The sequence below is a fragment of the Taurulus bubalis genome (genome assembly GCF_910589615.1).
Source record: "Taurulus bubalis genome assembly, chromosome: 1".
NCBI classification, from domain to species: Eukaryota; Metazoa; Chordata; class Actinopteri; order Perciformes; family Cottidae; genus Taurulus; species Taurulus bubalis.
The window spans coordinates 32,892,661-32,916,565 of NC_136589.1; the positions used below are offsets into that span (position 1 = coordinate 32,892,661).

General features: G+C 43.3%; 1 protein-coding gene across 1 annotated transcript; it reads left to right on the top strand.

The window, feature by feature from the left end:
- Positions 1–2,496: 2,496 nt before the first annotated feature.
- On the top strand, positions 2,497–19,509 carry pax3a (paired box 3a; the record flags this gene model as incomplete). Its single annotated transcript, XM_079217803.1, has 9 exons — positions 2,497–2,581; positions 3,213–3,448; positions 3,893–4,022; positions 4,235–4,378; positions 13,254–13,453; positions 14,007–14,172; positions 14,313–14,533; positions 18,009–18,272; positions 19,423–19,509. 9 exons carry the CDS (start codon positions 2,497–2,499, stop codon positions 19,438–19,440), a joined length of 1,464 nt encoding a protein of 487 aa, XP_079073929.1. The 3' UTR covers positions 19,441–19,509.
- Positions 19,510–23,905: the final 4,396 nt, after the last annotated feature.

A 23,905-nucleotide genomic window follows, 5' to 3' on the forward strand; every position in this document is an offset into this window, starting at 1 on the left:
AACTTTCTTCCCCTCTCCCCATTCCGTCTTTTATGGACATATAATGTTTCCACATGTTCTGTGTCAACTGCACCATTTTCTTTCTACATGAAGTCTTATAGGAGGAATACACAATAAATTGGGCCACATGCTGAGCGATACTGCAATCAAAGGGACGGGAGGACGCCTCTCTGCTGCTATAATGTTGGGTCAAATAGTAAAAACAAATGTCATCTCACAACCCCTGTGTCCTATAAATATTTGGTGTTTATTTCGCTTTTTAGCAAACAAAAATATGTCACAGCAGTAGCACCAAACAGCTGGCTTTGCTTACTACATTATAACATATGTAACGTATAACGTATGAGGCTCTATTCATCCTCCACACAAGGCTGTGGCAATATCATTTCTTGATCTTGTTGTGTTTAGACAATAAGTCAACAGGTATTGACTAATCTGATGGTGATCAATGAATTGCCTGCTAGAAGTCCCAAGTCAGCTATAAGCCAGTCAGCACTGATGATGCATCAGTTGGTCTGAAAGAGGTCATGACCAACCAGTCACTCATGGTATGCAGCTTGAGGAGGCCTCTGAACAGAATCAGCCAGTCGCCTATTTTATGGGGAAAAAAAAAGAATCGGTCTATTAAACACGCCTAATTATCATAATTATCACAACTCCACAAGCTTCAGAAAAGTCAAATGATCCCTCATGTGGTTCTATGTGTCTATAATCGACCATTTGCACGGATGTGTTACACTGCCGTGTGGCTGAGCCACGGGTCCGCGCTGCACCTATTGTTGAACTCATACAACTAGATGACCGTGCAGAGCTTTTGCGTGGGGTGGAAAAGTAGGTCCTCCTCTCTCCCGCATCCGCGCCATATCTCTCTCCTGACTCGTAGTGTGTGTTGCATGTCTGCTGAAAGGAACATATTTTACTTGTGTTGATTAAAGAAAAACTGAATACGGACACACACTGCTTCTTTTATTATAATAAATACAGAACACCTAATGCAAACCAGTCATAACAAAATAGTTTACGTCATGTCATGCCATTCGCGTGGCATTTACTAAAGTGACCAATACACATCTTTTTACAATAGACTATACCGACTAATGCACTGGGACTCCGTTGGGAACTGAATATGTGTACTGCCTCAATAGACACTGACGTGATGATCAGGACGTAGGCTACAGTTGATTATTAATAGCGTATTACTATTAATAATAATGATTTTACTAAATAATAATAATATCATGCACTTCAGGATATCATACTTTTTTACCCACGTTCAAATAATTGTCAAGTGCCAAATCAGTAAATCACATATCGATGATGAACAATTTCCTAGATGCTGCTGCCTTTCTGTGCAAAAAAGTGTGCAAAAAAGTGCGCTTATCCAAAATAAGTGCATCACTAATAGGTGCTGCTCAGTAGCTCTTACATGTCTTCTCTCTCAGGAAATATCCTCACGTAACGTCCTGCCCGCTTATCTCTTTGTTAAGTTTAATTATGACAAGACGAAGAAAACAAATCCACTTTTGTCAATTAGCTTATTTCATTTAATTTGTCATTTTTTACGTAAATAATATAAAAATAACAATTAAAAAAACACTGGCTAATAAAAATTACAACTTTAACAACTAGCTACAACCACTACTGCTATTTATCATAATAATGCTAATAACAATAATTACTTTTTCTTAATATGTTTGATTAGGGAAATAATAATATGCAAGATTGAGTGCTTCTTGGTCAATGTTCAAACATGCAGAAGGCGATAAGAACATTTGTATACAATATTGATCTTGTATTTTCTACTGCGGTTTTTTTTTAAATACAAAAACAATCAACATGCACTGTTGTCTTTACTGGTCCAGCTTCGTTCATCGCTAAACTTTCTTCCAATACGCCCAACAGTGTGCAGATACCGAGGCTATAGCCTACAATGAGGAGCAAAATGAACATTCCAGCACAGGCGGGGACCTATAAAATTATGTATATGTATATATAATATAATAGTTATTTTATTGGTATTAGTCAAAGTTTCACTTTGTAAAAAATGTCGTGCGCAGCAGCAGAAGCGTGTGACAACACAAACTAACCTCGTGGGGTCAATCCAGACTGAAGGGAGTCCCAGCTGTCCAATCACAGCGCTCCCCCGGCCTCCGAACGTCCGGGTCTCTGACCAATCAGGAGGCGTAGCGCGGAGTCAGAGGGGACAGCGAGTACAGATAAAATGTTTGACTTGCATCCATCCTCTCAATCCTCGCAGGACTGTTAGCGACCTGCTCTTTGATTTAAACTCTCACCTCGGCCCACATCTGCCACTGGATACCAGTCCACAACATTTCTGAGGGGTGGTTCTCCTGTCGACTCAACCTGTAGCTCAAGGAAACGCCGGCTGCAGAGAAGACGACCTATTACAACTGACAAAAGGGTATATTTTGCGGGATTAAAAGGGACAAACAAAGGCAGCTTCGTTTAAACTGTTACCTGACAGAGTCAGGAACCATGACAGCGCTTGCAGGAGGTTTACCGAGAATGATGAGACCGACTCCTCACCAGAACTACCCGCGGGCAGGATACTCTCTGGAAGGTAAGAGACTGCCACCAGTTGCTGAAGAAAATGCAACTTTTCGATAACTTCAGCAAAGTTGACAAACTCGAGTTCTGAAAAGCTTTAAACCTGTAAAAAAAAATGTAGTATTAACATCTTGTTTAATATTATTGTTTTAAGAGTGTAAGCCTAATTGTCTGTTGGAAAAAAAAAACATAACCAACTATCCCGGGTTAAGTCGATGTTTCCAGTTTAAACACGACGTGCCTTTTTTGTTGTTTAAATTTAATCAATTGTTTATGAAGTTTTTATTCATGCTATTATTTATTGTTTTTAAAGTCGTATCACGTCTGAATGTATCACATTAATTGGGAGAGACATGACTGATAATTGTTGGAATATAAATTATTTTATTTTCTCATGCCACACATTGCAATACATTTATATTTATTTTAGGAAAATGTAATTTAATATACGGCCTCTAAGATGATTTTCTATATTTGATGGCACTTTAAAAGTGTTACTGCTCGTGGACGATATCCAACAGGTATAATAGGGTCAGCTTGAAAGTTTCTCACCACTAAAACTGAACTAGTCCCTGAACAAAACACACATTTATTTACACGTTATAAACTCCCCAACTAACTGCATCCCACGCACGGCCGTGCAGTCTCCACTCCGTTAGGACAGGGTCGGGTCAACCAGCTCGGTGGCGTCTTCATAAACGGCAGACCTCTCCCCAACCACATCCGACATAAAATTGTGGAGATGGCACATCACGGTGTCCGGCCGTGTGTCATCTCCCGCCAGCTGCGCGTGTCCCACGGCTGCGTCTCCAAAATCCTATGCCGGTACCAGGAGACCGGCTCCATCCGGCCGGGGGCCATCGGAGGCAGCAAGCCAAAGGTGAGGGATACGGGAGGAGGACGGGGTGCTTTTGTGACTTCACATACAACTAAAAATGTGAAGAAAGTTATTGGAAATTCGGAATTATTTTTTTTTAGAGAAGAGCCATTTGATATTATGGGATTTCAATTCCAGGTTTTCACTCGGAAAATCATATTTTAAAAGCGCACGCAGAGGCTAAATAATAAAACATAAAAGCCATAATGAAAAATAAAAAAAGGTAATGGAGTTTTTAACGAGACCTTTGTGAAACAGTTATTTGTAGACATATTTCAACTTGAACAAGTTTGATTTTAAAATCCTCTACTCTGAATTATTGTGTCACAACTCCATCCACATTCTTAAATGTGGCAAATAATTCAACTCTTTTTGTCTTGCCTGTAAACCTTGAACCTATTTTTTTTATTACTAAATAAATGACACTTGTCTTCCCTCCTTCCTCAGCAAACCTCTTCTCCAGAGGTGGACAAGAAAATCGAAGAGTACAAGAGAGAAAACCCGGGCATGTTCAGTTGGGAAATTAGGGACAAATTACTGAAAGATGGGGTCTGCGACCGGAACAACGTTCCCTCAGGTAGGCGATAGTTTCTGCAGCTACAGGAAATACAACATATTTTTCCTCTTAACTTTCATGAAGAAAAAACAACGTTAATACCATATTAATTAACTAGACTACAATGTCTGAACTTAGACCACAAAAGCACTTTTTAAATATTGTTTGCATGCAGGACATCCTTTGTTGTCTTGTGTAACAAAAACAAAAAAAATGTCATCGTTTTTTCGAAGTGAGCGCCATCAGTCGCATCATGCGGTCTAAATTCGGCGGAGCTGGTGATGATGAAGAGGAGGATGACGATGTGGTGAAGAGGGAGATGGAGGAAAACGAACCACGGACAAAACACAGTATCGATGGCATCCTGGGAGATCGATGTAAGTGCAGCATTATAACTTTATAAAAGGGACGTCTTGCTTATGCTTTAAAAAGAAATGGGACAAACTCAATGAACGAGAACGGTGATGTGGATGGTTTGCGTTTTGCTTGTCAGTTTATACACAGACAACTAACAACAATAATTAAAATAATAACAATACAAAATAATTGACAACGTATTTAAATGCGATTTATAGATATGGAATGTATTATAGCCAACTGTTTTTTTGTTAACCTGCACAAACGCGTTAAATACATTAAAGTTCCAGGTGTTTACGCATGCGTTTAGGCTTCTGAGATTGAACAAATGTGCAGAGTTTTTTTTTTCTAAGTGGATAATCAAACATTTGTCTAACTTCCAAGCCTGAGAAACTTTTTTTTTTGTACACACAATCGGACACTTGAGGATGAACTTCAGGGGACAAAGCAGAGAGAGTCCATTGAGACTCACACCTCAGTTTGACGAGCACAAAAGCCAAACTCCAGTGAGCGGCTCAGTGGTGTATAAAAAGACGCCAGGTCCTTTCAAAATGGGGAAGAAAGGGAGAAAAAACTGCGCTGACAAAAGGCCGGGAGAAGACATTATGAACCCGCAATGAGCGATGAATTATTCAGGGACACCAATAGGCCCGGTGCGACCTGGTTTATAGACTGGTCAAAAAAATCTGCCAATTCTGGGGGCTTTTCCCCACTGATATCAGTTTTTCATTGAGAAAAAAAAATTAGGGGAAAACAGCGCCGACTTTAAGCAAACACCTGTTGATTTACGACCTGTTGGGCTCTGATGAGTGTTGCCGCAAAAGGAAAGGTTGCTGTTGGAGACATACCACAGCCTGTAGTTAATTATTGATGACTACATCTAGAAACAGTTGCAAGTGTTGTGGCAATAGCACGGAGTGACGCGCAGATTCATTCATGGTACCACTTGTTGTAGGTTCGTTTAGATTTTGTTTAATTGTTCCATTGTAACGTATGATAACGAATAAAAAAATACGCATGACACTGACGCACTTGCAGCCAAAACGCTCGTTTGCCATGCGATGTGTGAATTCACGTCAGATTGAACGGTGCCGTTACTTTTGCGCACGGAGCTTTTGTCACAGTCTTTGCGCAGTGAGCGTGACGCCTTCAACCAGTGAGCGCGGGGAAACCCTTCTCCCCACTAGATTAAATCCAAACCTTTTATTTCTCTCTACTTTCATCTGAGACAAAGTCCGCCCCTTTCCTTTCCGCCCAGGGCGCACACATTCAAGCGGTATCTGTGGGCACTTCCCTCTGCTTCTTTCAGGGAGACACATCTCCCGGATCAGGCAGTGGACTTCTCTAACTTTTCAAACTCACTACTGCCAAAACAAACACGCAATTTGAATGAATAATCAGATTACATGCAATCGATAATTTGGATGCATCCTATTTCTTACATTAATCTGCTTTGCACTTTTGTTGACCCTTTTTAAATTAATTTTTTATTTGTTCAAAAAGCTAAACCCTGAGTGTGTTTGACTGGACCCTCAGAAAACATGAGGAAAAAAGTAAACATTTTGATATTTTTTGTATTAATACTTTAAGGCTGCTATGAATTTTTATAAAGAAAACAAATAACATTAGCCATTTTACATCAAATAGGTGACATCCTACATGCAAACAGCTCTGAGGCACTTTCCCCCATTGATATACAGAGCAGCACTATTTCATTCTTGTGTCTCTTTGTGGAAGTAGTTGTTGTTTTTCTCTTTTAGAGCTCTTCATTAGAATGTGAAAAGGGTGGTTTGGGGACTGAGAGAGTGTCTTCTGGCCAAATATTGATTAAGTAGGTGTTTGCAGAGGCTATTGTTGTAGTGGAGAGAGGCCTGTTGCTCTCTGCCCCTTTCTCCTCGACCACTATTGTTGTCTTTCCTTAAGTGCTAAGATCAAAGCTGACTCATTTAGATTTATTTGTCTGGGAAAAGGACTGCTAAGGTTTGTGGGATAAAGTATATGGGCAGCCCCAGGTCTGCATGGCATTAGCAGGCTGGAACATTGTGGGAAAAGGATGCTTGCTGGGATGAATCTGATGCTAAGTTGTTTACTACTCCTTTAGCTGTTGAGTTATGGAGGTGGAATTTACTCCTGTGTAGAGAATTTAAACAGCATGCATGGTTGAGCTGCAAGCTTGAGAAGAATTATTTCTGACATGTACCACATTTGCAGGACTCTGTGTATCTCTGATACTTTTAATCTGAAGATTGAATGATGCAACAGTGCCAATATTTTGTTTTGTTTGTTGTTGCCATGAGTGGTACTGAATTAATAGATAGCATCCTTTCCTCTATTTATTATTGCTAGCACTTTAGCCTCATTTAACTAATTAAAGTAACCAAAGTCATGAAAGAGGAGTAGCTACTCTCACAGGATCCATTTATGGCAGTGGGGGTAAAAGGGAGAAAGAAGAAGAAGAAGAAAAAGAAAGCTCAGAAATACAAACAGTCAAAGGGATAACTTTTCTTTAAAGGGAATCCTGCGGTGCCAAATTGAATGAGCCCAGTTCTTTCAAATCTGCCATGGTGAACGCAGTCAACATGTAATAATTGGTTTCATTGAGGTGCATTCCAACAATCTGCTGCCATTCTCCTGCCTCTATTGTCCGCAGGCAGGCAAATAGCCAGAGGGACAGGAGGAATCAAGTGCTGACAAAACATGAAAGATTTAGCTGCTTTTGTCAAAGGAGCTGAGTAGGACTTTGTTTGTGTAAATAAACTGGGTTACTGGCTCCCCGTGACTTTGGCATGGATTTAGGGTTAGGGAAATTTAGGGAGTAATAGGAGAGCAGAAAGATCATATTTGTGTTTGAGAGTTTACCATATTTTAAAGTGGTTCAAACTTGTTGGTAATATATTCCGAGGGGGAAAAATGATGACGGCGGCAAACTTCCACTTGCAGCTGCCACATGCAAGCCATCTAATCCAATTTTTAAAGTTTCATAATTTATATTCCCATCAGACATCTAAGGATACACACCGATACATTTCACGCGCAGGGAGCAAAACCAACCGAGCAGCACGGCAATAACCGACAACTGTAAACATAGATAGATGTTGGATTTCTTCAACTTGTGACTTGTTAGGGGTCCTTGCATTTCCACGGTGAATTGAGCTCAAGATTGGAGGTTTAGAGGAGACAGAAGGCCTCAATGTAACCAGAGGAATGTTTGCTACAGCCACGTCTCCATTTTCCTCTCAGAGCTGGATAATGGAGAATATAATGGAGTTATATTTGCGCCTCATGCTATGTTTTCTTCCTGTGTTAATAGTGTGTTAATAGTGTCCTGTGTTATAATGCCAGTTTAGCTTAGTGGAGTGTTAAGTGAAAAAACAACCAAAATTCACCACATATATTTCTTCCCTTGATAGACAGATAGACAGATAGATAGCTCACAGCCCCTTCTCTGTCACCCTTCTCAAATATAAATACTCAACACTTTCACGTTCTGTGTTGGCATGATTCAAAAGGCAAGAGACAAAATCCACACTGGCTGATCTGCAACTGAATGCAGACTCTATGCTTCATTAAAGCCTCTTTCTCTATTGGCACCCGCATTGTGATCCTCCAATATTAATTCAAAGGACAATTAATGAATGCAGGCCAACTTTGAAGTAATGGGCCGGGGTCCTGCCCTGAGCCGGCCCCTCGCCGCTGATGTACTCTCCACATTCTCTCCACTAACCCCAGAGACACTGTGAAGTGACTGAAAGAGAAGCAGTGAGCAATGGAAGGTCAAGGAGAGGAGCCCCAGTAGAAAAAGAGCTCTCTATTTCCTTGGAAGTATTAGCCAAGCAAAACTCTGTGATGGGGAGGATAAAGGAGTGTGAGGAGAAAAGGGTCGGGGGCGAGGGGACTCTGCAAAGAGGAGCACAATAGGATAGTTAATTGAGTAAAGCCAGACAGCGTTGTCAATCACTTAACTTTGTTTAGCCTCACTTTTTGTGGAGCTGTTTCGTCCAGCACATTGCACATTATGGACACGCCAGCACAGCCCTGTTTCTGTTTTGATTAATGTCTTTTTTCCCCTCTCTGAACAAAGAAACCTACAAAAAAAAAATAACAGAAATGTAGGACATAAGATATTTCAAAAATACATGTTATAAGGTCCAAAATGTATTTCCTACATTTGTCCAAACGCAGGCATTAAAGCGACAAATGAAGTAGAACATGTGCACTACAAGCTCAAATGACCAATAGAAATACACATTTAATGAGTGACTGTAAGGTATAAAAGGAAAGCGTGGAATGTGAGGATGGCTTTTCTCTCTGTTGAGTGTGTGAAGTTTTGTTGCACGTTCAGTGGCGAGGCCGTCTTTACCGCAGTAGCTGTGAAGAGGTCAGGGGCTAACCTCGGGTCACTTGACTGTTAAAACTATCAAGCCCCAGGAAAGGGAGGTTACAATAATGTTTGGGAAAAGATGACAATTGACAGACTCCCTAAACTCAGATCAGCGAATCAGTGTTTCCAGTAACCTCCACTTTAAGACGTATATGCTTATTTCTGACGAGTGAATTCACGTACAGGCGTTGCAGTTTTTAGAGAGTATGCTGGTCATTCTGAGCGAGGTAATTGGCCGGCTTGTCTGTCTGGCCTGAACGATGCCGGGCTGAGGTGGAGCTCTGCTGGTTAGTGTCCGTTTGACTGGAACGTGCGGCAGACTGGCCTGTTGCTTTGTCCCCGCGTGGGTTCTGTGCCGTTGCTTTGTCCATGCCCCGAGGGTGGACATGCCACCGTGAAACTGTCACCTAACTGCACCCCGGTGGAACTAAATAATAACCACCGCACACTGGGCACACATAATAGCCATGAAGGACCATTTGTGGTTTTTGTCACCTGACCAATATTAGACAGAGATACATCTTTCAAAGTCATATCGCCAGCTCTTTCTTTGTCCGTTAAGTGCCAACCTCCTGCGTTTATTCACTTCATTTTTTTCTGTCCATCCCATCACCATCTCTGGCCCTCTTTCTCTATATCTGCACCCCCCCTTCTCTTTTCCCAGGCAGCTGCGGGATCCTGGGGGCTCTTTAGCAAGTCAAGTGAGCAGCCCACTCACTCCCATTTTTCCCTTAACTGTTAACCCCAGCTGAGCCCATAAGCTGTCAGTTAACTATTCTTTTCCTCCAATGCATCTGCTCGATCTGGCTCTATGTAGCATGCCACTATTTTATTCAGTGGCCCACTCGTACTATGCTCTGTGGCCTGAAAGGGCCAGATCTACTTCCCTGGGCAAATAACTAGTTCATTTGTCTCTTCTGCCCTTTGTTTTGTGTTGCGAACACATGTCACCAGCTCAATTACCTTCTCTATTAACAGCCCCTGGAGGAAGGGCTAGCCAGCCCCTACCAAGACAAGGCTATAAACTGCCCCATATGCTCCGCTTCGCTTTCTCTTTCTCACTGAGGCATCCCTTTCCTTTCCTTTCACCCTTCCTCTTCTCTTCTAATTTTTCGCATCTTTCCCTTCCTTCCTAATACCTATTGCAATTCTCTGTCCTGTACTTTCTGTCACTCTTTTTACCCCCATTCACGTTTTGCTATTTCAAGTTACGAATTTTGCGGGCATTGACATGGATGTGTGTGTCTGTGCACGCCTCTTCATATTAACGTCACTTGAACGCATGGGAGGGGGGGTGAATGCTTGGCAAGGCAAATCTTGGCTGATGTAGACTACGCAGTAAACAAGAGCAGTCTTTATCCTCGCAGTTGGAATCTTCACTTGTTTTTTTTCCGGCCTGTTCGAGGCAGTACTGTCAGGGCAGGTGAAGCTAATGGGACTGGACATTCACATCTGTGACCCTGTGGAGTTTGTCTTCCCTGCCTGTCAGTCTCCTCTCTTGATCAATACATGGTTCTGTTTTCCCCGCGTGGTTAGTCTGTATAGCGCTGTCCTTTTCCTGCTGGTCTTTGAGTGTGTGTACATTGTGTTTGTGTACACATAGACACTTGTAAAAACACTTGTTTAATTTAATTGAAGAGTCTCTGATCAGGGAAAGAAACCTGTTGAATTCACTTGTTGAAGACTCCGCTCCCCTAAACTGTGATATCCCCTTCAAACTATGTTATATAATTCCATTACTTTAAACTACGTTATCTAAACTAGCTTGTTATTAGTCTACACCTTTCTTTGTTTTGAAACGTCTGTTTTATGGATAACTCTCCAGCAGCCCCAATTTCCGCTTGAGGGATAATAATCTATCTTTCTATTAAGATTCTTGTCAGGGCCACGGCCAAACTGTGAGCAGCTTTGGAGTATTTTCAGCTCCCTAGTGCTTTAGCTGCAGCGTAAAATTTGATTTGGGTGTTTAAGTAAGGAGGTCGAGGCCTCCCTTTGTGTGTTTTGGTATCCTCTTCTGCCATTTGTCGCGGGGAATGTGTGGGAACAACCCTTTCTGAGTCCGATTCTGCATCAGCTTGCCTTAACATCAATCCACAGCAGCATAAGAGCCCTGTTTGAAGATGTCAGAGATGTGGATGCAGCGACGGGTGAGCGCACAGAAAGAGAGAAGTGAAGTGAATGTATGAGATGGAAAGGACAGGTTTGCTTTTAGGAATGACCAGCACCCCCATTCTCCTTAGCTTGGCACCCAACACCCCCAGCATCTTCGTCAGGTGCCTTCGTCCTCACATCTCCTCTCCGTGTCAACCTCTTCAACTCCCCCATCCCCCCAGCTCTGTGCCCCTCAGGCCGTGGAGGGAGGGGATGAAGGGGTGCTCCCCTGCTGTGCCCCTCCACAGCCCCCAGTGGCCCTTCTCTGGACCCTTTTGTGCCCCCCACCCCCTTCTCCCTCCCACGCTTCATTCCCCCACTCAGCCCCTGGCCTTACAGCCCCCATCTCACCCTATAGCCCCCCCTCTTTGGCCCGGACTCCCCTGCTGGGCAGGTGACAGACCCCTGAATGCGGGCCCGGGCGTCCCTGATGGCTCCTACAGATGGAGCGTGGTAATCGGTCCAACAGAGGCCTGCCACAGGCTTTTCCCTGCTAAGATACAAAGGCTTGGCTTCATCACTTCCAAAAAAAAAAAAGACAGCGAGTGAGAGAGGAAGAGAGCAAAAGAGAAAGTGCAAGCCAGAGGATGACAAAGGCAACAATGTCATTTGCCATTAAGGGAGAGTCTGTGACGGAGTGTTTTCTCTGTAGTTACTAATAATAAAAACAGGGAGGGGAAAAAGAGAGGGAAAGACAGAAATAAAGGGGGCAAAGGAGGAGAGATCCACCCCCACCCTGCACTTAACATGAGTTACAGTGCCAATGGGGAGTTTTCTCCTCTGAGTTTTATGAGCTCTCCTTCCCTCCCTCAGGAATCTTTTCGTTTCTGCGCCATCATTGGTTCTCCGTTCTTTCTTTCTCTGTTCCTTCATCATTAAAATGGTAATGGCATTGCGTGTTACTTTGCTTGCTGTTTGTTTTAGGACTTCTGCCTTAGTGTTTTTTACGTGCTGATAAATGAAAGTATGACTTACTAATGCGAACAATATTGATGTGTAAAAATGTGCTTACAGGAAAAGTATCAAGTTGTCATGCTGTGTGGCCTTCTCCTTACGCCTGTTGCACTTTAAAATGTGATCCAACTGGTCTCGGGCCACATCATTACCTAAAGAAACCACATCCCAACTCACAGTGCATGTTCCAAGAGTATCTACGCATCCAGCCAATCCTCTGTGAGACTTGATGCCAGCGTGGCGCCCTTGGTTCGAATGTAATAAAGAGCTCTTCTCAGCATCAGAATCTTGTGTGCTGGCGGCCTGGAGCACAGCAGCATTCCCAGGGAGCAAATCCGTGTGTAATGCCTGGTCAGACACACACTGGCAACCAGCACAAACATTTCCTGCTTGGCTCCAGCGGCTCCAGAGGCAAGGGGAGATCCCTGCTACCCCCCTCATGTCTGACTTGGCACTTTTTAATTAAAGCTTTGGATCTGTAGGGCAGAGAGAGAGAATGAGCAGTCTGGGGAAACAGACGAGCTTCAGTCCTCTGCTGAAGCCTTTTTGTTGCTTACACCTGTCTGTCTGCTTTTAAAGTCTCTTATTTTTTTCTCCCTCAGTTTAGGTGTTGGCTGCATAGTATGAGTTTCAAAAAAGTGCAGTGAACCTTCCTCATGAGGTTTAAGAGGTCCCTCTGGGGTGGATTTGGGAGTGGATTCCAACTCTCTCTGTCTTGTGTCCATCTGTGTTTGCCGCATTGTCATAGACTGCGTTCACAGAGTGAAAGCCCATAGCCGAGACGCAGCAGATGCATGTTTGTGAGTGTGCGTATGACTGAGAAAGAGATGGGGGATTGCAGACATGTAATGGCGGACAATGGCAGGCTGTCACGCTAGTTTGCGGAGCCTAATCATTATTTAATAGATGGGTAACCTCCCCCCGAAAGGCAGCAATAGTCCTCTGTCTCGAGTCTCAAGCCTTCATTGATTCCCTTCTTCTGCTGAATTAGATCCCAATGCCTGTCTCACAGTTACCCAGTCGCTCTCTCCGGCCTTCAACTGAACAAACAGATTAAGAAGCACCTGCAAAAGGCGCCCTGCGCTTTACTATGGGACCCTATCGTCATAGCGCACAGCATGGCTAAGACTGGGAGAGACACACTGTCCCAGGGAATAGATGCCCCAGAGAGATCTAGTCCTCACTAATCCATGTTCAAGCAGCTTCTGGCTTTTGATCCCCTCAGGAACCGCTGAGGAGTTTAAGGGAGCAGGAGGACACAATCTAACTTTGCTCTGTACCATGTGTTGTACTCAGCGCCCATTGTCTCAAATCCATCCCAGCTTAGTATTTACCCCAAAATTGTATTCTATGGTGAGCCCGAGTCCCCTGAATGTCGAAGTAACAGACTGTTTGTTTTGCAATTCTAGCCAGTCACTCAGACGAGGGCTCCGACGTGGACTCAGAGCCTGGCCTGCCTCTGAAGAGGAAGCAGCGGCGCAGTCGCACCACCTTCACAGCGGAGCAGCTGGAGGAGCTGGAGAGGGCCTTCGAACGCACGCACTATCCCGACATCTACACGCGGGAGGAGCTGGCTCAGCGGGCCAAACTGACGGAGGCTCGAGTTCAGGTTAGATACATGCACAGACGCCCCTCTTCAAACTCAAAAGTTCCCGAGACCTAATCTTGACAGCAGAGTAGTATGTCGATCTGTCATGGTATGTGTCTTTTGGGCGTTCAATTGCCGTGGGCCGTTGCCACACATTCCTTACAGCCATTAGACCCCACAACACCCTCGACCCCACCCCGCCTGATCCCTTTCTCCACATGTACAGACACAGAAACACAGAAACACAGCAACCACTGTGTATGAAGACGGCTCACTATTTTAGTCAGACATTGTATAAAAAGGGCTATGTGTTGAGATCCCAAAATAGATGTCTGATTTAGATAATGTGCTAATATTGGCTTTAACTGTTACCCTCTGAACCCATTGACTTGCAGTAGCACACAAAGATGTCTGTGGTTTTACTGCACACTCCAGATGTTAAGATCTCTATCAGTTCAGCTCCCTGTAATGGGTCAGAGAGGCCTCCCACACACACACACACACACACAGTGAATTTATCAACACTATTATTTTGGGTGAACACATGAATAAACATCAAACACTCTTCTCTCAGGTGTGGTTCAGCAACAGAAGAGCCCGGTGGAGGAAGCAGGCAGGAGCCAATCAGCTGATGGCGTTTAACCACCTTATCCCCGGGGGTTTCCCTCCCTCAGCTATGTCTGGCCTGCAATCCTATCAGCTGTCAGACAGCCCCTACACTCCCACTTCTTTAGCTCAAGGTGAGTTCAGCAGAACACACCCAAACATACTGAAGATATGTGCTTTAGAAATGTGTTTTAATTTGACGTCACAGCAGCAAAACGTATTTTGGATTAAGCCAAAATGGGATTTTGAAGTAGCATGTTTGTATTTTCTGCAGCATCCGAGCAGCCCAGTACCGTCCACCGACCGCAGCCTTTGCCCCCCACCTCCGTGCACCAGGGTGGGCTAAGCTCGGCTGCTGGCTCCCAGGATGGAAGCTCTGCGTACTGCCTGTCCGCTGGACGTCACAGCTTCTCAGGGTACTCGGACAGCTTTGTGAGCCCGACAGGACATGCCAACGCTGTCAACCCCACCATCGCCAACAGCCTCTCACCACAGGTTTGTCTCCACATCCATTATTACAATACAACATGGACATATAGAAACACAATGAATACCTCCTTACAAGCCCATACTCTTATATACACATACATTCTGTCTAAAACACACACACCTATCCACACACATATGTTATCAGACCAGGAAGCAGGGCACTAATGGTTCTTCATGGCGTTTACGAGACGCACCGTATGACAGAATAATGATACACACAAACAAACGCTGTGTGTGTGACCTATGAGGTGTCATTGCAGTGACATTGATGAAAACCTTGTTAGGCGAAGAAATACGGTAGCTTTTAATTTTTGTTTATTCTGATGGGTTGTTTGATGAATTTAAAATATGGCAAACGTCCGTCTTTGGGGAAGGGAAAAGGACCAGACACGAGGAAGGATGTATGGACGTCGGATGATGACACAAATCAAAACTGAAAAGACAATTATGGTCGATTACACAGTCATCAGTGGCCATCAGTGGCTCCCTACCAGCCCAGAAGATGGACTAACAGGCGGAAAACGAGCTTTTTACCGCCACAAAGGGTGGCCGGCCCACATGCAATGCATGCTGGGTACTAATTCCCATGAGAGACTCCTGTCAGGCACAGATAAAAAAAACTGCCTCAGGCAGGTTTGTTACTATGTGAATGCCTAAAGATGTATGTATGTTGAAAAAAAAAATTAAGATCTTTGTTGTGGCTGCCAGGGTGTATGGTCAGAGAGTGGTAGGTGGCAGCATTGTGGCTCAGTATAATTGACTGCTTTGATATATGAGCTGTAGTTATGGACTATAATTTGTTGTTTCCTCCTCAAGAATTAGCCACATGTACTTTACAATTCTTTGGGTATTTTTGTTTTCAGAGAGATAAAAGTATAGAGACGGGGGAGAGTGAAGTTGACAGGAGGAAAACTGTTTTAAAGTGGTTGATGGTTTTAAAATCTTAATTTGTTGGAACACAAGTAGTGTGAAAAGCTGCTAGTTGCTGTCTTCCTGTATCTTCTGCGTAGTTGTGGTGTGAGTTCACACACCCACAGGATCACGAGTGACTTTAACTCCAATACAGAGGCCAAAGGTGCTGTGGCCTCATGGATGGTTTCAGCATTAACCTCAGTGGGCAGCTCGGTACAGAATGGACATCTCATCTTGCGAAGGGTCGGCGGCAGGCCTGGAATGTTTTCTCAGTCTGGAATAGCAATCACAGAATGTTCCAGTGTCTTAATTGATTGGAATGAAGTAATCTATCCCCTTGTAACAAAGTGTGTAATTTATGCAAATGAATCACTTTGTTGGCTAATTTGTTTTAATTCATGTATTCATTGCAGCTGTTTGAATGTATATTGCAATACAGTTTTCTCTATTTCAGATGAGGATATAATTAATTCCCTGATTTTAACTTATTAAGAGGAAGGAAATGAGAATTTATTAAATTCTATGACATTGATAGTCAATACATGAAGGACCTCTGCACTTCGAAAACTTTACGGTTTAATTTTTCTACAAATCTGTCTGTGAAAGCTACTCTATCTACTACTGTGTTCAACAGGAGACTCAGAGGTTCAGTTAACTCCAGATATGGTCACCTTAGAGCGCTATGGAGTTGTGATATGGATAAGGTTGACTTTAGATAGGCGATATTGTTGTCTGAGCAGTTAGCTCTGTATTTGGAGCTTCAGTCAGACTGGTGGTTTCCCTGTGGTGCGGGGTCTCTGGCGTCTCACCACTGATCTGGTGCATACCAAAGGAACCCTTTCTCACCAAGCAAGCGAGCGGCCGGGATTTGCACCCCCCTGAGACCTAATCCCCGGAACAACCTCAAAACAGACACCATCGGGAACTGCTGCTGTTTCAGTTGCAGACAGAGTGCGTGAACACATGAGCATGTAGATAAACACAAGCCCTCTGACACAGGCATGTACTCACAGACACACACCTCACATTAATGTGTGATGTTGTAAGACGATATGGCGCAACACCACTCGATGACCATGGGAGAAAAAAAAAACATTTGTATATACATTTGTATTAGCAATCATTTTATTATTTCAACATTTCAATAAATAATACAAAATGTTCTTAAATGACATATTTGACTGTTTTAAAGCAGCATCAAGATTTATGGGTGGCTGAATCGAATTAGAAATTTCTGTAATCTATGCTCCTTACATCTATAAATACTCAGATTTTGATGGGACCCTGTGTGCGACAGACTTTTTACTGTATATCACACATCCTTAGCAGAAATAGAAATAATGGCTTGGTGTTAGGCTGCATTGATGTGTTCGTCAGATGTGCAAACTCAGATCACTGACAGACCAACTGTACATTGTATACATTAAAGACACCTGAGGTTGCTTCAGTATTGTGTGTGTGTGTGTGTGTGTGTGTGTGTGTGTGTGTGTGTGTGTGTGTGTGTGTGTGTGTGTGTGTGTGTGTTCCAGCTGGTTGTCAGCTGGGAAAGATCCTTTTTCAATCACTTAGTTTTTCTTATTCTATGCCTGAATGATTTTTTCAGTTTTCTCTTCTTTCCATTCATTGTCTGCGTATTTGTGTTTTTTTGCTTGGCTTAAGATCTATTTTTCTCCTTCATGGACTGTAACTCTTCTTCTCCCTTTGTTCGCTCTTTAACTTTACTTTTTAGACTTTTTTGTGACTTTGCTTCTCACGCAAACCTACGTGCAGCTGTTCACGATGTATCACTGATACCCCTACACCCTTGACATCAGAGCAGAAAATGCTTATATTACACATGACCGTGCACACACATACACACCTACTGTTAAATACACTTCACATGCAGGAGAGGTAGCTCTCACACACATACACAAACACACCCTATCCCTTGTTCCCACGTACCCTTTGGCCTCTTCACCCTGGCCTCACAAGGACACAGTGATTTTAGGGCATCAAGAGAAAGTGAAGAAAAGAGAACCAATACATCAGTGGGTACATACACATCTGTTGGAATTCTTCTTAAAACCCATCGCATTCTCAAAAATGTGATGTTTAAATATGTGTCTTATATTATGATCAGCCAAAGTCTCAGATTCTACTTTTTTTCTATCGATACCATTTGCAAAACAATGCTAGAAGCCCACAAGTGTCATGATAAGGACAAATAAAAGTGAAGAAATATCCTCGACATCCACACATTTGACAGGATAATTCTAACAGAAACCACTAGTGGGCTAAACTATTGAACTCTTTAGCCACCCTCAGCTCCCCAATCAGTCAAGCAGAGTAAAGGAAAACCATATGTGTGAGGGAAGCCAGTAATAATGTATTTCAGACGTACAACGAGGAAAGAGCCCACACTTAAGGCCACCTGAGTGGAGTGAACAAGTTGATTGAATAGTGTCACAAAAGTGTCAAAGAATTGAATGAACACATTGTAAAATGTATTCTTCATTTAAAAAGAAGAAAGTATTACTTTATGATTTTCTATTCTAATCCCCAAGTTTCCCTCCATTTCCTCCCTCAGGTAATGGGCCTATTGAACCCAGGAGGAGTGCCACATCAGACCCAGAGTGACTTCGCCCTCTCCCCACTGACCGGAGGCCTGGAGCCTAACGGTGGCATGGCTGCCAGTTGTCATGGTTCCCAGCGTTTGGAGGCTCTACCTGGCTTGACCAGTATGCCCAACCTGCCGAGCACCCAGTCTTACTGCCCACCTTCCTACACCACCCAAGCCTACGCTATGGACCACCATCCATCCTATCAGTATGGGCAGTACAGTCAGAGCAAGGTATGCTTGAAATAAACTTCATTCCTGAGGTGTTAGCTGTTGTTTTCATACTGATTTAGGGGTTTCATTTCTATATTTGGATTTAAATGATCAATAATTGATTAGAGGTTATGTCCCTCTATAACCTCGGGTCTGGCTATGTGATTTAGAATATATTTTTCAACTCACAACCCACGTTAATTGGGCAGACCCCTCTGATGAGCGAGCTTCTCGAATCACCCTACGCTGTGCTAAAATTACATGTATGACATAGAGCAAGTGGCCAGGTTACCTCAGTTTACATTACCATCATCCGAGTGCTCACGTGGCCTGATGCGGAGGCATGTCCAGGTCCCATCCCGACACACACATTTTCACTCACTGTCCTTTCATGACCCTGTATGATGAGCTTGCCCATCAAACCCTCCGAGTAGCGGAGCTAGCCATGTAATGACCCCTGTGTAACAAAGATAGCCGTCCAAATGAAAGGAGCCACTTCCCAAAGCGTGTTTGACAGGAGGGAGGGGAGAGCGCGGTGTGTTGCGGGGGCTGATCTGAGGTACACTACCACATGTTGACCGGCCCATCAGTGGCAACATCTTGATTTCATTAATTTAGCCAGTCCTGGGAGAGACCCATATGTAGCTTTTGGGGGTTTGGGGAAATGTGTGCGTCTACGTGTATAGGCCTATGTGAGCGCAGGCATGTATGTGTGTGTGTGTGAGTATAAAAGGAGGGGAAGGGGCTCTTTAACAGGGGGCGATTATGGCCCTTGGCAGGCCCGGATTAGAACCATGTGTCCCACTGGAGGTCAGATTTTGAGTTGTTATTGATCAGTGGAGCAGAGCCACAGATCCAGGCGAAGCCTCAGTCTCCGACTAGTTTTAGCGACGACATTAAGATCAAAGAATATCGAAGGAGATTCTCAAAGCCATTCACCTGTTTTTACAGTTTTGCCATTTTACCTGGGACCCCCATTTTCATTCTCACCTGCTCTCATGTGCTCTTAAACACCTCTTCCTTCTTAGACAATTCCTCGCATCAACATCACACATCTCATTTAACTTCACATTTTGCTGTGTTGACCATCAGAGAACTTAAAGCAGCTGAAGCTGAATACAATTTATAGAGTCTTCTCAACCTTCCTTCTGTGTTTCCTTGCTCTCCTCAGGTACCTTTCATTATATGAAGCCCCCAATACGGCCTGAACAGGAGGCCTCCAGGGCCAGTCTGACATTCATCGCCAGAGAACACCCCCACCCGCTGCCTTTGCCAAAGCTCCGCAGCCCCAAGGACAGCAAGAGAGAGGGGTTGAGGTGTTCTCCTTCAGCAAGGGAACTAGTTGAGGTGGAGGTGTAGTAATGGCGATGGAGGGGCTTGACTGGAATAATTTGGACCAAAGGCGCAGCCTCTCCTGTTACCTGGCAATCGCTTTGCCCATGCGTCACGTCACGCTCCGAGGACCAAGCACCGCTCGCTGTCCATGCTTAAAGAGGAAAAGAAGACAGGGCTGGGGAGAGGGGACTAAATACATTCAAGATTCTGTATTAGATTTTTGTAATAAGCGGCAGAGAGGTGGACTGGGGAAGCCCCCTGTGCTTCTGGGGCCCAACTTGATAGAGGAGAGGCGTAATCTTACAGTATGGTTATCAAAAGACTGGATGATAATAATGTGTTGGGCTCAACCACGATGTTATTCTAAGGATCTCTTCATCATAATTTCTTCGGAAAATAATATTCACATCGATGCGGTTCTCTTATACGACTCTGGAGATGAAAATGTGACTACACCGTAAAAACCAGCAGAAAGGCATGAATCCATGGCGGAGTGGAGTCATAGTGAAACCACTGCAACCCAAAGAAAGTGCAATACATTCATACCTCATGTGATGTAAATTAAAACAGATCAAATGTCCCCGATTATACCCGACAAAAAATATGCTCTCTCTTTTTAATGTAATTAATTTTGGGTTGTGTGCATTGATCAATCAGGGGAAATCATCAAGAGATGAAAAATAGAAAATGTAGTCGTGATGTCATTAAGCCCAAAAAAATTCTCTGCCAGTGAATACATTATTCAGTTTGACAGGTATTTTTTTTTCGCATGTGTTAAGTTAGATTTCAACCAGGAACTTGCAAACATTAGTTCCATTTTTTATTTATTTAGTGTTGGTCAACTGTTATGTCTCTTCTGTATGTTTTGTATTAAGTGCGCTTAAGTACTTAAATCTTACACAATGTTTATTATACATATTTTTTTTTCTTTTGTATGATTTCCATTTCCATTGGCGTAAAATGATTTTGTTTTGTGTACAATACAGCACTATTTACTATTTATAATAAACTATATACAAATGTAGAAAGTTGTGACTTTGACTGTCATTTATGGGATTAACTATAAATCAACTAACCATTGAGAAGACTGAGGTAATTTGTGAATAAAAAATAAATAAATAAATCTTTAATTAAAAATATAGACCTGGTGGATATTTAATGAACTCATTCTTGCAATTTTAGACCCAGTGTGTTTAAATTAGACTTAAGAGGCCAACACATACATACATATATACATAAATAAATAAAGGTGTTAATAATAAATCCCTCAGTATTTACACTCCATAATTTTAGTCCTTGAAATTAAATTTAGAAGAAGTAAAATTTTACAGAAAGTAAAAATAAAAGTAATTCAAATATTTCACAAATGTTTTCTCTTGATATATTGGGATTTAAACTAGAGATTGTTCTTCTTTCTTTCCATTTTAAACTTGCCAGCTGTTTCCCCACCTCCCATCTATATCCAGATGAGCAGGGTAGTGACAATACCTTCTCTGAGAGCTGCACCCCTCGTGCACACTCCTTGAGCACTAACTTATAAATATATCCCCTTTCATAAACACTCCTTTTGGACAAATTCCTGCTCCCTAGGGCCTCCTTCACACCCCTTAATGACTAAAGCAGAGCTGCTGTAAATTATCTAAGCACATAGTCACACCAGGACATCAGTCACTGACATGGCTGCACGGGGTTTCAGAAGGGTTATTGCTCTCACTGCCACACAGAAATGAAAACACTGTTCACCCAGTTGGCAGACTCCTCAAAAGGTTACAGATATCACTGGTGCATTTTTATCACTCCCTGGTGTTTTTTCATCTTCTTTCTTTTCTTCTGGAGGTCTAGGGATCAGGTATGCAGCTGTCCATGCCATACATGGAATATGTATAAAGTCTGCATGCTTGAGAATACACTGACTGTTGTTTTGGGGTTTTAGTATGTTTTTTGAATACTTTTTTTGTGTGCATGTATTTATGTGTTAGCCTATTTGTTTATGTGCTTATGCTTGGTGTCCAACACAGTCAACAGATAAGATCATGGCAAGATCACATTTCACTATTTTCTTTACTCTCTACAAACTTTAAAAACATTTTTTTTTTTTTTTGCAAGTGCTCAACTTGTAAGACACAATGAGTGAAAAAGCCAAAGGGGTTGCTTTGGTGCGGAGTGTCAGTCAAGCAGCAACACACTGGAGACAACTTAACCTCTGACCCCAGCGCTCTTTGAAATGAGTAGACTACTTGACCGGAGCTGACAACAATCCAAGCGTCTCTGCAGCTTCCAAGACCCCAAATTGAAAGTGAAGGAAGGAGTACAAAGAGGACGGTCTAGGATAGGAAAAAATAGAGTTTAAAGGGAGCTTTAGAAAATACTTTGAGCCAGAATGTGCTTGGAGACTCGTATTCATATCATGTATGACTGATTCAGATACATTTGAGATGAAAATGACGAACAATTCTGTAGAATTCATCCTCAAAAGGAGGTGATAGTTGCTTTTACTATAGTTTGGCCGTATCTAATAGGACAGAAAAGGAGTATGCTTTATCTCTGAAATACCGCCTTATCAAGCCTCGTGAAGAGTGTGTGGATGACTCACTGCGTGCCTTTCCTAAAGTGGTGAGTGGCTGCCCTTCACACTTTCCATCTGTCGTCCTTTCTCAGTCGCCCTGGTGCCTTTTCTGACGAATGTTTACTTTGATTCTGACACAACTCTCCACTAAGTCTTTCATTTTGATATGAAGCCCATGAACCAGACCCTCCTGCTGTCTCTTCTCACCGGATGCCATCAGATTCTGGAGGACACCGGTAAGGACATGAATGAACGGCAAATCAACACGACAACATCCAGCCCCACAGCGAGTCCTCTGTCCAGCACCAGTCCAGTGTCCACCATCTCAAGTTCCAGGGAGACTTACGACAATGCTTACTTTTACATCCTGTTTGTCATGATCTTCTACTCCTTCCTTGCCATGACACTTTTCAAATGCTTAGGCAGCGGCGAGGAGCAAAAGGACCAAAAGGACCCCTGCGAGGAGTTCATAAGTACAGAAAAATTCAACACAGGCCGCACGGTGGACAAGTTTTGCTTTGAAGAGGAGAGCAGCTTGTGAGCCACGGGCAGAAGGAGGGAGGGTAAGAACGTAAGAACGGGGGGATGTTTTGACAGTCACCAAGCCAGAAAAACGTCAGTGCCGACTACTCAGGCAAGACCTGCTAGTGATTTCGCAAAAAAAAACTGTAGTAAGTTCATTTTCCTCCCTCTCCCCCTTCCATCTGACAATCAGAAATCTCACGCAAGCAGGCAGGCAGGAGGAGACGGCTGCCTCTGATGATCTGAGAGAAGGGTGGAAACATGGAGAACTGTGGGTCAATGGCAGGCCGGAATCTCCTCCTGTGAGGCCCAATCAGGATCAATAACACCGGTGCCTCCGACATGCACACACCACAGGGATCCAGGGATACGGATGGATGCAGACGGATGGTGTGGACAACATGGACACTGTGTGTGTGTGCGCCTGTGTGTATTTTTCATTCTCTGAAATTCAGTTTAGCGCAACTGATCATATGCTGAAAAGATTTGATTAGAGCATTATTTGTAATGCCTTTGCAAACATTTATTTTAAGACTGAATGTATACAAATATATCAAGTGTTATAGTATGGTTTTAATGTGTAATTTCACTTGTACAATCTGTGCAGCACCAAGAGCACCGTAGTAGAGATATGTGCAGACAAAATATAAATGCGTGCAAACAATGTTCCTGATTAAAATGACATCTCACTCTCTCAAATTGGTTCTAATTAGAGCTGAAAAGACCCCATGCCATAGTCAGGACAGAGCGACATTCCTTTGCCATTACATTGTAACTGATCTTTGGGGGACTGGACGCACAGCTACGGGGCCGCAGCAACCTCCCGGTGACCCCACATGATCTAAGTTTACAAAGCTGTGGCGAAACGTGAACCCGAGACTCACTCTGTAGAATTAACTTCAATTGCGCTGCGGGATTGTGGAGAGGCGCTTACAGGGAACACACGCTTCTGATTTGCGCCACACATCGCCAACGTTACATGTATACCTTTGCGCAAGAGACGGGGAGGACGCTTCAGATTGAGCAGGTCGGCAGCTGGACAGGTACAGTGTGCTCGCGCAGACGCGCACAGGCATCAGCGAGAGGAGAGAAAGGAAGAAAGGATGATTAAATTAAAACATCCGGAGTCAAATGTGGGTCTGGACTGACAATGCTGGTCTAATTTGAACTATCCGCTCCCAGAGGTTATGCCGGTCCCCGAGGCCATGTGGACCTGTTTCTTCTTCTTCCC